Source organism: Limulus polyphemus, unplaced genomic scaffold, assembly GCF_000517525.1.
Source record: "Limulus polyphemus unplaced genomic scaffold, Limulus_polyphemus-2.1.2 Scaffold479, whole genome shotgun sequence".
In the NCBI taxonomy this organism is placed as follows: domain Eukaryota; kingdom Metazoa; phylum Arthropoda; class Merostomata; order Xiphosura; family Limulidae; genus Limulus; species Limulus polyphemus.
In genome coordinates this window covers 87,697-106,057 of record NW_013666089.1, presented here as the reverse complement: position 1 = coordinate 106,057, position 18,361 = coordinate 87,697, and the positions used below count along the sequence as shown (strand labels likewise).

The 18,361-nt window shown below is 32.7% G+C and overlaps 1 protein-coding gene across 2 annotated transcripts in view; it reads right to left on the bottom strand.

Annotated features, from left to right (window-relative positions):
* LOC106458515 (solute carrier family 35 member E1 homolog) overlaps positions 1–18,361 on the bottom strand; it is a 26,722-nt gene that overhangs the window by 5,273 nt on the left and 3,088 nt on the right. For both annotated transcript variants that reach the window (XM_013918036.2, XM_022384749.1), the window contains exons 2-5: positions 12,652–12,722; positions 9,154–9,291; positions 8,594–8,719; positions 6,963–7,208 (exon numbers count right to left, since the gene is read on the bottom strand). In XM_013918036.2, coding sequence (XP_013773490.1) covers positions 6,963–7,208; positions 8,594–8,719; positions 9,154–9,291; positions 12,652–12,722 — 581 coding nt within the window. The remainder of the gene's footprint in view (positions 1–6,962; positions 7,209–8,593; positions 8,720–9,153; positions 9,292–12,651; positions 12,723–18,361) is intronic.

The window sequence follows — 18,361 nt, the reverse complement described above, 5'->3', positions numbered from 1 at the left end:
TGCCCTACCACTAGAAATAGCACACTGCTTGGATGGCTTAAGAGACTGATCAGGCAGAATACAAAGATCTTCCATACAACTGTTAAGTTTGTACCCATCATAATTATACTCATAATTAAAACTGTACTGTCCAATATCCATTAACTTGAACTTATTATACCTTAATGTCATATAGAATTTATTCAACACACCATCCTGTGGCTCAGTGTTAAGTCTGAAGACTTATAATGATAAAAACTTGGTTTCAATACCTGTGGTGAGCACAGCATAAATAGCCCATTGTGTGGCTTTGTGCTTAAGAACAAAACAAATAAAACATATATTTGCTCAACTCGCAAAACAAATCCTTCTGTAAAGCAGCAGGATCTTTCCCACAGTCAGCAACACCAAACTTTAATATCAGGAAAAGTTAAATAATCTATTGACCACTCCTTCATCTATGTCATGGATATGAATCAAAAAAAGCAAAGGTCCTAACACTGAGCCCTGAAATACCCCATTTGTGAATGAAGCTTCGCTAACCTCCATTTATAACAACCCTCTATTTTCTTCCATCTAGTCAGTTTTCTATCCAATGAGCTAATCTATACTCTACACCATTTGAGATATATTTTTTTAACAAGCCTTTCAGTAATTCTGCTGCAGCAGTTGTAGTTGTGACCAGCTGAAACTGCAAGTGCATAACTCACAAAACTGAAGGAGGAGAGAAGATAAATAAAATAATTTTTAACTTCCCACAAATGAGAATGAAAGTGGTAAAGAACAGTGTAATTAAAATAGAAAAATTAAGAAAGTAAAAACTTGTATACAAGTGAATCAAACCACGAGCAAAAACAGTGGTTAAGAGCTGCAAGATTAGAGAGGGTACTAGCTATAATAGGGGTTGTGTTGCACTCCTATTGGTGGAGGATTGCTGCATAATCATTTGCATGTTAGTATGGAAAGATAAGTTGGAGTATCAAGGCTAGTGGCAAGTGAAAATTTGCATTGATAGAGGGCAGAATAAGTCAAGAAAGCTTTTTGTGAGTGGAGGTAAGATATTGGATCAGAATTGTCATTACTCCTTACTTCCACATGCAGCAAAACATCAAACAAATTGAGCAATATCACTAGCGCCCAAAAGTTCCCCAGTCTCTGTCCTACCAGCCATTTCTTTATTAAAATTTAAAAATAATCTCATATAGCATTGTTCCTAGTAACTTCCCTAACCAATTGGTAAAAAAAAATTCATCCTGAACAGTTTTTAAAAATCTGTCTTCCTCATAACTTGACTCAAAGATTTCCCAATCTATATACCTTAAATTAATTATGACCTCTTTAAAAGTTGAATTCTTTATCCCACTGTAAACTTTCTCATTAATTTCATCAGTTTCATCTAGTGGTCTGTAACAACTTCCAACCACTTTATAACCACTAACAGAAACCCAAACAGGTTCAACTTGAAGTGGCTCACATATCCACTCCTTAACCTTCAGAAAAACAGATACTAACATTTAGTCATACCAAGGTTTCTTACATTAAATATTATATAAATATACTTGTCAAATAATATTAATCAATAGGACTGAGTATGCATAATTACTATTATAAAGATTATACTATCAAAAACTGTTTTGTAATGGTTTTGGATGATAACAGAAGTTATGCCTTCATATAAACAGAAGGAATTTTTTTTTTGCACTTATTGTTAAACATGTTTGTTTCTGAATGTTTCAGCTACAGAAGAGTCAGTATAATCAGGAAAACTCTGAGTATGGATCCCTCTTACCTTACTTGTATGAATTTAAAATCTCTAATTTATTATCAAAGATTGAAATTGATGTGTAAAGTAAATATTGCAAAATTTTTTATAAGTGTACAGAAATATACTATACATAGACTCAAAGTAAGAAACATGCAATTAACTGGATAATCAGAAAAATTTGACCACTGAAATAATAGTGCCAGTATTGGGCTTCATGTATATGTGTTTTTTACCCTGTTTTACTCATATGCCTTGTGATAGTCCTATATTAAATAGACAATACAAAATTTAATGCTACCAAATCTGATCACACGTTTGTTACCAGTTCCTTTTATTAGAAAAACAAGGAGCTCATCCTCAACATGGTTACATGATCATTGCTGTAAACAAGAACTTCGCTATCAATAACTTAACCCGGTGTCTTCTCACAGATTCTTTTACCACCAGGGTATCACCGACCTCAAAACTTCTGCCAGCTGCAAAGCTTGCAGCTGGCAGTATAAACAGTAGTGTTTAAGTAAGGAATAAAAAATCATTTTTTTTACAAAAAAAAACTTGCTTTTAAAGAGCATGCAATAATAATGGTAAGCATCTCCCTTGCTGAACTGTTAACATATTTACAACTGTTATTACTTAAACACTACTACTTACAAGGCACTGATAATCTAACTTATAACAGTAACATATTTTGATAGTAAAGGTCTGAAATGTCCTGAAATAGTATACTTAGTGTAAATTGTATCAAATGGATTGAAATATTTACAAAATAATTTTAATTCCTAAATAACTATTATCTGTCAAAGATCATAAAAATATCAGTTTTCAACTCCATAAGTTCTAGCATGAGTTCAATTTCACTATTATATAACAAGAGCAATAATTCCTTATTACTACAGTATACTTTAAGAGTTTTATATCAGAATATTACAATAGAAAATAAAGAATTATCTCAAAGATTTGCAATGTAATTAACATAAATGGGGTATCTCAGAATAATGGTGGTTATTAACATCTTATAATCCTGATTCTCATCTGGTAATATAAAGAAAAAGACAAAATGGGCAATATAAATATTAAAATTTTCCATACCTGAAAACTTACTCCTCTGCACACAACAGCTATTCCTTGTACATCTGCCTTTAAGATTTTGCTCGTGCACTAGCCTTGAACTCTCTCTCACCTAAGGCATGTGTTTTAAAACAAATTATGCTAGTTCATGATGTTATCATCATGCTACAATATCCTTCCACCAATAGGAGAGCAACACATTCTCCAGAGGCACATGAACTTGAAATTAACATCATGAGATAAGAATAATGTGCACTGATATTGAGGAGGAAGGGTGGGAAGGTCTGCAGAGAAATAAATATGCATCAGAAATACTTATTCAGGTAAAGAAAATGTTATTGTCCAAAACAATATTCTTAAATTGAATATGTATTTCCAATACATATTGACCTCTCTTTTCACAACAGCTAGAATCCCACATTAAAGTGGTGGAGGGGCAACTGCAATTGTGAAAATGTAGACAAGATCCCTTCAGAGAAGGTGACTGAAGGGAAAAGTCAATGCCATGTCCCTATAATGGGGGCTAGCTAGAGAGACAACCACATCCAACTCATGCAGGGTATATTTTTCATCTGGATGGAAATATGAAAGGAGGAAGGCAGAGCCACTGTGTCACATGGATGGATGGAAAAGTATATGACCAGAACTGTTAAGCTGGACATGAGGTTTAGTATGTTTAAGGCAATGATCAGACTGCACAGTTTAGTACATGTTCTGTTGTATCATTTTCTCACCATACATTACAGGAACAGAGATGAAGATCCTTCCTGTCTCAGGCACTTTACATCCTCTGGTTGGCCAAACCATCAGAAAATTGGCATATTGGTAAGGATCTCTCATGCTCCACTCAACAACCAAAGAGGGAGGAATTCCCATTGGAGAAATACCGGAATGGTAAATGGACCCAACTGAACCTATCTACCACAAAAGCCATTTGCTGGAGAAAGTGCAGTGGCTTACCACAAAACATAATTTATATATCACCTTAGTGATCTTACAGAAAACCCATCTCAAGCATGGGCACAATTGGAGCCAAGGTGAATGGGTTTAACACTTTCTGTTACCCCTGACTCAATGCAATTTTAGGGAAGTAATTATCCCCTGTAGGGCAACATCCATTATTGTGTGAATTTCAAGAAGCAAATCATAGAAGAGTAGAAATGGGTAAGAAAGTAAAAGAGGTACTTATCCATAAAAATAGTGAGTATACTGGAGAATGATGACTGGAGGTAGGCAATATCCTGAGAGAGATAAAACTGCTTAATGTTGGAGGTAATGGGAGATACAAGTGTTGGGCATAGCCCATACTCCAGACTGGAAAATCTTGTCCAAGGGTCATTGAAAATGCAAGGTCAGAGAGTGAGTCAAGAGGAGGATTTAATGCTATGAGACAGCCTGTAAACAACTCCACCCAAGAAGGAATATAGGATCTGGATGAGTAGATGAATCCATCCAGTAAGCATAGAGGACAAGAAATTCTTGGAAGAAAAGGGATTCCAAGGCATGAATAAACACTTGCTGGAACTATGAAATGAAGCTGTGTATACTAAACTATAACACTCAACCATTCAAACTGGACACAAAAGACACTCAGGATCCATAAGAACATAAAGTGCCAAGATCAATGGAAGAAAAGAAATGATAACTTTCCTAAACTGCTTAAGTTTTAGGAAGAAACAATTGGTCAGGGAATAAGTTCAAGGAAGATCTGTGAAACAAAGTACAGGAGGCATCCAATGCATGATGACCACAAGCAAGAAGAAAAAAATAGGTTTCATGACAGAGATGGTATAATGAGCAAATGAACAAGGGAAAATTGGTTCAAATGGTGCCTGGATAAGAGTGTGTAGAGCCACATTAAAATTCCAGTTGAGCAAAAGAATCAAATGAGGAGGACAGTGAATGAAGGAGGACTGGAACAAGGTAAGAAAAAAAAAAACAGGTGAGGAAAGGACCGAACCATAGCAAAAAAAGTCGAAGGATAATCAAAAAGTCTATCTAATATTCTGCTTTGGTAGAAACCAACAATCTTCAGTCAAAAAAACCAGATAAAGAAGGCCAAAAAGGTGGGCAAAAGGAGGAGAGAGTGGCAGATGGACAAGCAGTGAAAAAGACACCACTTTCATTGATAGACAGAGAGAGCAGAAAAGTGACACAAATGTGATAAAAGAAGATCTATACTGTATGAGAAACCTGATCAATGCACAAGGGACCAGTCTAATCCCACCTGAAGACAAAGGAACAACAATCCCAGATGAAAGAGAGACATATAAGGTTGTAGCAGGAGGAATTTGGACTGAAGCAAATGAAGAGGTTCCCTGGACACCATTTGGTGAAGAAAGAGAAATCAAGACTGAGCTGGTCAAAAGGGGGGTATTGTAAGGATCTGATATGGAGTGTCATGAATCAAAGCCAAGATGCATGTGAGAAGGCAAAGAGAAGGGTATACATACAGAAAAAGATGAGACCAGTCCTGGCTGACGGCATCAACCAGCACAGCCACTAGCTGAGGTATCTGGGACTATAAGAGTGGAAGTTTGGAATTGAGAGGAGTGGCAAAGCCATCAATTACTGACATGTCCAACACAAATGAGATCCATTGAAAGACCTGAGGATGGTGGGACCATTCTGTATGAGGAATCCTGCCTGGTCAAGAAAGACAATTTGCCAACAAGTTCAAAGCCCCCAGACATGACAGGCAGTTAAATGATCCCAATGTAAGTGGGCTCAAAATCCAGAGTGCAAAAGCAAAGGTCCCTAGAACAAGTCTCACCTTGATAATTGACTTGGGAAACAAAGGTAGAATTGTTGGAGTGGATCATAACCAGGTGACCCACAAATCAAGAGAGAAAATAGAAACATGCATGATGTGTGGCCAAAAGTTCCAGGACATTAATATTTTAAGTACACTCCACCTGTGACCAAACCTTTGAGGCTGTCTGGTTTTGGACTGGAGTCAACTCACCATGTATGATATGATGTTCTCTAGCCTCACTACATCTATAGCACTTCAATAAACTTGATGCAGGTTCTGGACTGTGCTTATATATTCAGCCCATTTTTGCAACACTTCCCTTCCCCTCCTTTCAGGGTGAAGATAGTACCCTGGTAGAGACAAGGTGTGGTCTCCCATGGGTGTGCCCCTATAATGTTTAATGGTATAGGGTATCACACTAAGTGGGTTCTCTTCAGGCACCTCTTGATGGGGACTCATCTAGGAAAAATTTTGCATTGGTCCCCCACCACTTCAATGTGGGATTCTAGCTATATGTGAGTGGAGGGTTACATATTGTATTGGAAGTTAATATTTTCCAAAACTGAAAATATATTTCTGATTGATGCTCACCACTTCCCATCATTCCTCCTCAATTTTGGTGCACCTTACTTTCTTGCCTAATCTCAAAGTGATGATTGAACAATCAGTATAGAAGTAGCCAGCTGTACTACGAGACACTGTCACACTTCTATTGGTGGAGGGTTGTTGCATACTACAATGCAACAATATCACGTGGAAACACATGAGGTCAGGTGGGAGTCTCAAGACTAGTGGTAAGCAAAAAACGTTCACCTATAGAGGGCAGAACTGAACCAAGAAAGCTATATGTGAGAGAAGATTACTTATTGAATTGGAAAATTAATGTACACTCTAATTTAAGAAAATTAAAATGTTGCTACAGTTAGAATAGTGATCTTTAACCTCTTCCACTTAAAGCAACATATCTATAATGTATATCTGTCTGTCACAAAAATATTCCAGCTTTCCAGCCTCTGACCACCACAAAACATTCAAAGGGTTTTAGAGTATACTCCAAGGGAATTCTAAAACATCCCAAACTTCATTCATTTTTTCAAGCATTTCAGCAATTCTAATTTCCCCTCCTTACTACTGCCTTAGTGACAGCAAAAGAGGCACATGCATAACATCCCATCATCCATGTGAAATCAACAAAATAAACACTACAGATGGTATTTGGCTGTTATCTTTGTTAGTATATATAACATAATAATGTAGTAAAATGGTTAGTGTGAATGTTTTATGTTTTTTAAATATATAAATGAATACATTGGAATTATTATTTATTATATCTATTAGTATAAGGCTTTATTAATTTGTTACTACATACATGCACATCATGAAAGATAAACTTACTTTGTTGTAACACAGAACTCCAAGAATTGCGATGAACATCCCAAATAGGTTGAATAGTGTCACTGGATTACGCAGCAGGAACAAGGAAATAGTTATAACACAGATTCGTTTTGTAGCATTACAGACAGAGTAGGTCAGTGGTGACACCAACGACAAAAGACTGAATGCAATTACATTTTGGACAAAGTTTAGAAATCCATTCAAGAAGAGCAAAAAACACATGACAAATGTGTCTGAATTTTGTAACTGAAAAAAAAAAAACTGCAATAAACAAGGATTCAGAAACCTAAACTTTCAGTGTAAAATTACATACCATATGCAGATGGTAAAAATCTATATTGGGATCGTTTTGAAATAGAAGGATACAATTAATATCCTAATAACCTTAAACAAAGAATACAATAGTCATCATTTAAGCTAAAACAAAATAAATGTAAAGCAAAATATATGCATGACATTACACAAAATTTACAGAAGATTCTTATGAAAATTTTAAATAGTCTAATCTTTTTAACCTCTTCACAAAGAGTAGATATAAAGTAGAATAAAAAAATCTCAATTAAATCACTGAAAATGTCCAAATCAAATTGGATACACTGCAACTAAATATGTAACAAAGTTTTCAAACTCTCTAATGACAACATTGTATTCTAATTCTTGGTATTAAAGAGTGACTTAGTTTTGTGCAGTGCTTCAAGCAAACTCAGGTCACTGAAAGACTCAAAAATTTCATTCATAGAATAAAATGTATAAAAAAAGGTAGAATAAAAAATTTGCATAACAGGTAGAAAGAATAATAATGGTTGGAGACAGCTTGAAGAAAAACTTTAATATAAGTTTAACATAACAGCAAATGTACGACGAGGTTTTGTCATCATGACCTTGTTGAAACATTGTACATTTGCTGTTATGTTAAACTTATATTAAAGTTTTTTTTCATTACCCATTCAAGCTGTGTCCAACCATTACTAGTCTCAAAGTGGGTTTCTCGTCATCGAAGGTAGAAAGAATGTTAATATTGTAAAAAAGTAAAAATTAGTAAACACAATCATTACAATTATAAATAAGTTACACTGTAATTAGGTGAAAACAACTAGGCAGTAGTAGTGTTTAACAATATATATGTAAAATCTAATTCAATGTTAATTACTATGGTACTCTTTGTAAGACTGACCAATAAATTTGAAATGATGATGAGTTATGATCTAAAACATATAATACTGATGAAGAACTGAAAAACTTAGTGATAAGATTAAACTGAATAATTTGTTGGGAACTTTTGCTAAAAGTTGAACACATTAAATCCTCATGAAATCTACCAAGTTTATTCTAACTGAAACCATACAGTTGAAAGAAAGCTTTTATAATTATTGGTCTTTTAAGACAACCTACTTTACATGCTTATTGTATATTCTCAAAATATTGTGGATAAAGGAATCAAGAGATTTATCTGATTATGAATCTGTCGTGAACTTGGCTTTTTCTTTCAATATTTGGTTTATTCTATTGTGACATTATTGGTAAGAAAACCACCAATAAGGCAAGTGAGTGATATAGCATATTGTCAGCCTTTCTTCTGGTATTTATTTTTTGAGGGAGACACAAAAACATAACTAAATGTATAAATTTACCAGATTTGCAGTTTCCAATATTTTTCTAAGGTCTATCACAAGCCAGAATGGAGAAAAGATAAACAGGGCCAGACGTGCAAGGATATGAAGAAGCCTTAAGTGATGGACACCTGTGTCATATAACACCTAAAAAAAACAATTTCAATGTTACTTAAATAAAACAAATTGCTGTTGCCTATTATTGTATATACACACACACACACATGTATATCCGTGATTGATAAAGTCCACTGAAAACAACATATCATATTCATATTCCTTGATACAAACCAACAAATAAAAATCAATCCTTCTCTCAGATTAAATAATTATTTGCTATTAAAATGGCAATACTACAGCAAATAGATCAGCATACAGAAGAAAATATTTTCCAGGATGTGAATGTTTAGTTAATGTTAAACAATATGCTGAATTGTAAATGTATCTAAATATCACTCCTTTAACATCTGATTGTTTAATATAAATATAGTAGTACTAAGATAAAACATTTTTAATAAACAAAATATCACACTCAGAACTGAGTAGAAAGCTTCAAGGATAAAACTAAGTAATCAACATACCTTTTTTGAATAAATGTTTTGGAGTGAAAACCAGAGTGTAGACAGCAAGGCACTTAATAGCCCAACATAATCAAAAGATAACTCTGTTATAGTTGCAATTGAAACACCAATAATTATAGGTAGTAGTGAACAATAGACCTAAAGAATAGAAAAGATAATGAATAATATTGGTCAGCAAGTTTATATTTAAATGTTTCGGGTCTAAAGACAATAACATCTACATGAATAAAACACTTCAACAAAACAGTTACAAAATCATATGGTTGTCATAACTTAACTAACTTTAATTAATATTACTGACACTAGTTTCTTTTTCCAGTAACCACTGATATATCAATATGAGCACTATCAAGTCAACATATTTGTGTTTTGAAAAAAAAAAGCCTTTTGTATTGCTTATAAGATTGTTTTCCATCTTAACACACAAATATTAGATAAGAACACGATATATATTCTGCATTTAACATTGAAAGTTTGCAAGAGAAACACCCAAGTTCACTCACCTCAAAGAAGTTCAAGTCACAGTTGTCACAATCCTCTGCTGGAAAGGTCATACCATCAATTTTTTGGGATACCAAGGGAATTTTACTATTTGATGATTTGAAAAGGGGTCAAACCATTACCCGAGATTACTATGCATCCTTAATCAACAATGTACATCAAGAAATTGAAGAAAACAGAAGAGGACTGCTCAAAAAAAAATTGTGCTCTTCCATCAGGACAATTTCCCAGCTCACAAACTGTGTGCTGCTATGAACTCTATCTATGATAACAGCTACAAGTTACTCAATCACCCCCTTACTGATCAGATTTAACCCAACTGACTTTTTTCTCTTCCCTGAGCTTAAAATCTTTCTTAAATGTTGAACATATCAGTCACGGATTGAGGACCAAGAATAAAGAGTTCTTTCATAAAGGCCTTAGAGCACTACTGGCACAAGAGACCAAGAAGAAGACTTCTTTCATAAAGGCCATAGAATACTACTGGCACAAGAGACCAAGAAGACTTCTTTCATAAAGGCCTTAGAGTACTACTGGAACAAGAGACCAAGAAGAAGACTTCTTTCATAAAGGCCTTAGAGCACTACTGGCACAAGAGACCACGAAGAAGACTTCTTTCATAAAAGCCTTAGAGCACTACTAGCACAAGGGACCAAGAAGAAGACTTCTTTCATAGAGGCCTTAGAGCACTACTGGCACAAGGGACCAAGAAGAAGACTTCTTTCATAAAGGCCTTAGAGTACTACTGGCACAAGAGACCAAGACGAAGACTTCTTTCATAAAGGCCTTAGAGTTCTACTGGCACAAGAGACCAAGAAGAAGACTTATGTTGAAAGACAAATTACAGTTGAACCAATTTACCTTTTCTTTATTGGTTGGGACACAAACTTTTTGAAAATCCTTCATATACGAGGTATTTCATTTTAGGATTTTTGCCCCAAAAGTACTATTATAAAAACACTCTAAAACCAAGCACATTTCCACTTTTTTTTTTATAGACTTTTGACTTTGAATTTAAAGATACAAGTACTTAATGACTTATATAATCAATTATTACTTTCCACAAAGCAGGGTAGCTGATTAGCATCTAATGATGTCATTAATGATTTAATAACAACAGAAAAAAGGAAAGGAAACATTATCTAACATTGTCCTTTATACAATTTTTGTTTCCTTAACAGGCACCCTCAGCTGGTAAAAATAGTAACTTTTATTTGCATATGATCTATTGTTTAGATTGCAATTTATTTTCATTGTTTACTTTTCATGTTTACGTATGTTTTCTAATTTAAAAAATTAATTTATGATCTCTGTTCACTTCAGTAATTAACAACTACCATCTGGTAACTGGTTCAACTGATTCATCAGCACAATGACTGGTTACTGATTAGTTGTTGTTTCATCAGTACACCTACAAAATTTACTTCAAGTGTTTTATTTTACAGAAAAGCTTCAACAGAGCTAATGATTTCTTGATAAAAAAAAATAACCACTTGGTTTCCTCCAGTTTTTTAAGTTAACAAAATAAATTACCAATTTTTAAGAGTTCATCATATCTGATCTCTGTATTGTGGGTGCACAATGGCCTAATCAGCTCAAGTAGTGAATGGACTCAACTGCTCCTACTAAAGACAAGATGCTGAAATGTTCTTCAATGCATTACACATGTTGATATGAAAATTGGGACTGAAATACTTAACAGCAAAATTGTAAAATAAATGATTCGATTAAGTTTGATGCTTAATCACATGTGTTACCTTAAAGGGATCATACTTTACCATCTATGCAACTTATAAATGTCTGAAGGAAAGTTAACCTTTTCCTTCCCTAAAAATGTATTTCTCTCTTGCTATGAAGAATTTTTTGCATGCCACAGGTCTTGAACAAAGTCCCGCACCCCATGTATTAACATGAACTGTGTCAGCCTATGATAATATAACTGAAGATAATATAAATCAAAGTTCTAACTGAAATTTTTTAAATTTGATATTTTTCTTTCTCATAATCAAGAAAATTAAGAAAAGAGAGACTATACTTTGAATGGTAACAAAAGTTTAAAATAATAAGCACAAAAATGCCATTAATGCCTAAGAAAATCTTGGGCTGTGGTGATACAGTGACACAATATAAGTATCGTATTGTGAAGCCATGACATAATTGTATCGATATATCGTCCAATATGATACAATTTATGTATCTCCATAAATTATGAAACTCACATTAAAATATCACCCACTATAGCTAAGCAATCATGCAGTCTAACTTCACTTTTTCCTCTTAACTTCTTTGGACTTAACTTGTGCTCACCTGCCCCCTCCCCATATATACATTGCCAACTGAGGCCTAGAACTTTCTACAAACTACAAGACACTATAATGTAACAATACTCACTTAAGGCAACGAGAAAGATTCAGAAGGTTCGAGTAATATGACGTCAAATTACAACACTCGAACTACACACACACAACATACGACTCTTACTGAGTTACATAATAAAATTTGTCATAACTATTGCCTTTAAAATAATTACTTTTAACACTCTTGTTATGAAAAGTAAATAAACTAAATAATAATAATAAAATTAAATATTAGATCACTAAATAAACTAAATAATAACTGTTACACTAAACAGTCTTGTATATTCAACAACTGGGATTACTGCACAAGGAGGATGTGTTGCCCTCCTACTTGTGGAGGCTGTAGTCTGATGATGATTACTCATGGGTTGATGCAGTAAACATTCATCCATTATGCCGTAATTACGTTCTACAACAAGCAATGCTATCACTGTATATACTGTGCTTTTCTTGTTAGAAATGTATAGTGAGCCAATTAGTGTTCAGAAACATTACTAGCATTAGTGTAATGTTACACGATACTTATTATCTTAGAATGAGCCACATAAAAGTCATTTTCAAGGTGTCCCAGTGACACCTACATGTTCTAGAAATAATGGTAAGTTTAATTACCAGTTAAGTTGTTGTTCAATCTACTCACCTTAAATGACTGCTTTTCACCTAAAATGAACCTTGACAGCAGAACTACAAACAGAGGCATTGTTGCTTTGACTAAAAGAAAATAAATAAAACTTAAAACTAGATAAACAATATATTCTCAAGATTAATTTTAAACAAAATTCTGTATTGTTTGACAAAATTATTAACACCACCAATGACTTATTTAAATAATGAGGTATTAAATTTGTGTGTTAGCTATTGTAAATGAAAAGATGCTAAAAATCAGTACCACAAGTGATTATATAATGACGTATACATGTATCAGCAATATTATGATGCATTCAATAAAGACATCAGTTACATGTACTTGTGAATGATGTGTTGAAAGGTCAGATAGCATATACCATGGGTCTTGAGTATCATTTTTGAGAATGTTCTAATATAGATTGGCAAAGAGTATTCAAAATGTTTATTGTTAAGAAGAAAAATATCTTATATTTAACTAGCCATCATAATTATTGTTACTATGTAAGTTAACAGCTTTACCGTTAGTGATTCTCAAAATGAGAATAAATTACTACATAAAATACACTTGACTTTGTATGTTAAGGTTCTGTAAAACTGAGTATGCATAATGTGGTTGAACAATTATCTACATGTGTATATGAATTACATTTGATAAGCAGCAAGAGTGGAATATCAGAAATGGTTTAAGAACCATAGTGCAACTGAATGAATAATAATGATACTGTGTTTTTATTTCTATAATAAATCATTAAATTTTATCTCTTAAACAAGCTCCTGACTCATTGTTAATACTAAAATAATTCAGTGTAAGTGTATCATTTAATAAATGATGAAAGGAGTGGAATTTATTGTTTAAAATAGTTATAGAAATGTAAAGTTAGTGAAATTTACAATTTAAAATGGCTATAAAATTAAGTAGTTACTGAAATTTACAGTTTAAAATGACTATAAAATTCAGTAGTTACTGAAATTTACAGTGTAAAATGGGAGAAGTGTTATAAACTGGTAATGGGAATAAAACATAATCAGATGTATATGGGAGACAAAAAATTATATTTTTATACACCTCTGATTTCAAATCTGAAATAGATATATCAAAAAGAATATGCAAAACAAACTGTAGCTTACATGATTTTTATGACAAATACCAAGTATATTGGTTTCTAATGCTTTTTCAGCTTCTGGTATTTAAACCATAAACTATATATATAAATGGTGTTTCACAGAAACTTTTGTCTCTCACAATCCAGCCCAACTGAGGAGATCTGGTATTGAATGAAAGGCCTCTCAGGCAGTAATATGTGGGTGACAAAAGATAGATCAAAAATACTATTTTACACATCTCTGATTTTGAATAAGAAATGGATAAATTAAGAAGAATGTGAAAATAATATAAATATCTATAGCTTATGTAATTTTATCACAAATGTTAGGCATATGTGTAGTTTTCTTTAAATCAATAATATAAACATTTCGTAACTAGTGTTAAAAGTAATATGACCATTTTAACTTCAAAAACATCATAGCCTTTACAAGACATCAAACAATGTCATAAAACCATAAGACATTAGAGGTATGTATAGTTCTGTACAGTATCCCTTTTAAATACAAGTATATATTTTACTAAATATACACACATATACACATATGCATTTGTTTATCTGATTTTATTTTATTTTAAGATTAATAAAGATTTTAAATTATTCCATTTTAATCACATCTGTTCTAAATAATTTATACTACAAGTTCCATTTTGTTTCAAGTTTTCATTATAGTTTAGAAAAAAAGGATTTTTATGATCTATACATTATAAATTACAGTTTACTGAATTTCCATAAATATGCTCATGTTTTTTGCTCTCTATGTTAAAAACTAAATAGAGGAGAAAGAAAAAAATTATCTTCACCTCAGAGTAATTTATAGAAAACAAACTTTCTCTTTCCTTACCTCACAATAATATGTTTTAGTTTAAGTTTTTTAGAACAATATATTTTATTCTACATTTAGAGCTGAAATTTCTAGGTTTTATGTATGGTTTTTAAATGGTCCCCTTTACCTGTTTTGCATGATAGACTTCTGGTGATAGACTTGACATAAAATTTGTGAAATTCCTAGTCGTTTACAGCTTGCAAATGAAAATATCAAAAATACTGTTACGACAGCGGAAGTCATGTGATGCTGGTAACACGTCACGAGTTTCTAGAAGGATCATGACTTTTCCTGGTAACTCTAGTATTTTTTAAGTGCCCTCTATTTTAGTATATAAGCCCAGCAAATAAAGCGGAGATAAAAAAGTGACGGCATAGATGATAGCAGGCAGATAGATATAGAGACAGATAATTGAGTCAAGCGAGCGGTAGTGACCATAAGTAAAGTGTGTGAATCATTGTGAATTATAGCATGTTTTTAAGTTAAAATGACTGTGGAAATTAAGTGTATTACAAAGTTTGTAACGAGAAAGAATAAACTAGTTTTAATTAAGAAAGGACTTGTATCGCTGAAGTTTCTCGAAAAGAATTTCTACAGGAAATTAACAAATGACCAGAGACATAATAATACATTTTTACTTGTAGAAATGCTATAGTCTTTTTATTTATAACAAAGAAAAGATTAAATATTTTTTTATAAACTTAGAAGTGACTTTTATTAATTTTTAGTCCTAAACATTTTGTGATGAGGCCTTTATATAGCTCTCAATTTGTCAAACATAAAGGCTTGAGCTCAGTTTCAGAAGAACACTTAAGTCATGCAGTAAAGGTCACTGACCTACTTCTTCATTGTGTACATTAAATGTGCAAGTAATACATGCACTTTTTTTAGTGTTGTACACTTTCAGGTGTGAATAACAGACTAACTGCATACAGTTCTTATACACATTTTTTACTTTTACATCAATGGAATTAACTTTTTTGTTATGTTACTGTAAGAGACAGATGATGTCAATAAGAAATTGTATAATGAAATCAGGTTTGTTACTAATAAGAATACTGATGAAATATTCATGGAAAGCTAATTTTAGGCACACAGTGAGAGGAAAAGTTTCCTGAAGTGATCCAGGATAGTTTTCTATACCAAAAAGTCAAGGATTCAACCAGAGAGAACATCAGTTTAGATTTATTGTTTATTAATTATGATGTGGTTACAACTAGTTCAAGAACTGCGTTTTTAAAATAAGTTCCAAGATCATGTCGGCCAGTTTTACTGCCAGAAGACAATACGAGACTGAAGGTGATGCAGAAATGTTTCACAATTTGTTTCCCTAATATGAAGACTTCTGACAGTTTGTTCCATTTACAATGGTTTTCACTAATCATGCTACCATTTAAATCACATGATCACACTATATTCATTGTTACCCCAATTCACAGAAGTTGTTGGGATCACAGTGATACAACAACTGTTAGATCAATACAATAATATACTATTAGCACATATACTCCTAACTCTACACTTATGATTAGTTACTGTTTATGCATATGAAGATATGGGTGTGAATATGATGTATTTGGATTTTCAGAAAGGATTCAATAAGATGGCACATAAGTCTTGCTAAAAAAAATGACCTCTACAAGTGTGGGGGATCTGTCAGCTCATTGGATATGAAATTGGCTGGATGGAAGAAAGCAGATGTTTGTTATTAATGAAGTTCAAACTTGATTAATGTCACAAGTGGTGAACCTCAGGGCTCAGTATCAAGACTTTTGCTCTTTTTGATTTACATCAATGACATAGATAAAAAAATAGCCAATAAATTATTCAGATTTATTGATATTAAGGTTTTGGGTGTTGCTGGCTGTGAAGAGGATGCTGCTGCTTTACAAAAAGATTCAGTATATTTGGTGAGTTGGGTGAATAAATGACAGATATCTTTTTATTATGATAAGTGCAAGATGATACATGTGGGTTATCATAAGTTGAATTATGAGTATAATTTTGATGGGAATAACCTTGATGTAGAGGTCCTGAGTATGTGCGCCATGCACTAAATGACACGATAAAATGTTAAAGTACACTTAGATAGCAGGTTTTTTGATTTTTGAAAAATTAAGAAATCTAAAAGGGTTTATGATAATAAGTTGACTGATAATGTTAAAACTAACAGCATAAATTATTTAGAGTACTTTAAGAATAAGCAAAGTCTTAAAACAAAAATGGGCATTTAATGCATGCTAATGACAAAGTTTTTGTTGAAAACTGAGATGGTTCAGCTTTCTTCTGTTTTTACAAGAATTTTACCAATATTTCTGATCCTGAGTAGTCTATATGAAATATACGAATTGACTTAAATCATGCAGATATTAATCCTTGGATGTTAAATAAGAAAACTTGTACATTAAAATAAAGTGTTTTCAGCAGTGTTCTAAAGGAGATCAAAGACCAGATATGCAATTCTCTTCCATTTTGGGTGAGTCAATAAGCAGAAGGTGGGCAGGTTCCTGAAGAATGAGGAGTTGCTAATGTTATTCCAGTTTTTATGGGAGTGGACAAGAGTTGGCCTGGAAATTATAGGACAATTATACTTGCTTCTGTAGTGATAAAGCAATTCTTGAGACATTGGTAGAACGCATGTTGCAAAATTATTTACAGAAATGTGATATCATAAAAGATAGTTAACATGAATTCATTAAAAGTAAATCTTGACTTATTTAATCTCTTTAAATTTCAATAAAGATTTTACTTGCTTTCAAGAAAATTAAAATGGCATTTATTTGGTGTACTTACATTTTCAAAACTCTTTTGATAAGGTCCCACATAGAAAACTGACCATGAAAATTAAATCAGTGAGGGATGGGGGAGGATTGGTAAATTGGATTAAAGAGTGGCTGGATAAGAAAAATCAAACAATTATTATTAATGGAGTGCAGTAAAATTGTTACTAGTGTTACGAGGCCTTAGTGAACAGTGCTTGGGGATTTGCTTTTTCTTATTTATGTTAATAATACTGATAGAAGTATTATTAGTAAGATTACTGACTACATTAAGTTCTTGGGTATTTCTAGCTATATTGAGGATGCTAAGATACAACAAGAATAGAACTAACTAAAAAGTTTGACAAATATCTGACATGTTACCTTTAATTCTAAGTGCAAGATAATATATTTGTATTATAATTTGGATCATGAATCTAATATAGATTGGAATCCACTCAAGAGAGAGACTGTGAAAAAGGATCCTGGTATATTGGTGGATAAGTCACACAATTCATCAAGGCAGTATTCTATTGCAAATGGTAAAGCTACTAGAAGAGGTAATGCCTTCTATATATAAATTACTAGATCCACTTCATTTGAAATACTGTGTACAGTTTGGTCTCCTTAACTTAGAAAGGATGTTGACTTATTGGAGACGGTTTAGAATCAGAGAAGAGCTTCTAGGAAGATTCCAGAATGGAAAGGGTTATCTTACAGAGACAAGTTAAGAACTCTATTTTCTCTTGTAGTGGAGAATGACACCTTATAAAAGTATAAGAGGGAAATCAACTGATTTCCTGAAAACTAAGGGGGGAAGGATTAAGTTTTTCTTTTTATTTTATAATTAGATGGGCAAAAACAGCCTTGAAGGACCAAATGGTTTATTGCTGTCTACAGCCAACAGCACATTTTAGTTGGCTGAATATATATATTTATTTATTTATAAATATACTGTCATGTCCATTTCATAGATCTAAACTTCATTGTTAGATACATAATATATATATATATATATATATATATATATATATT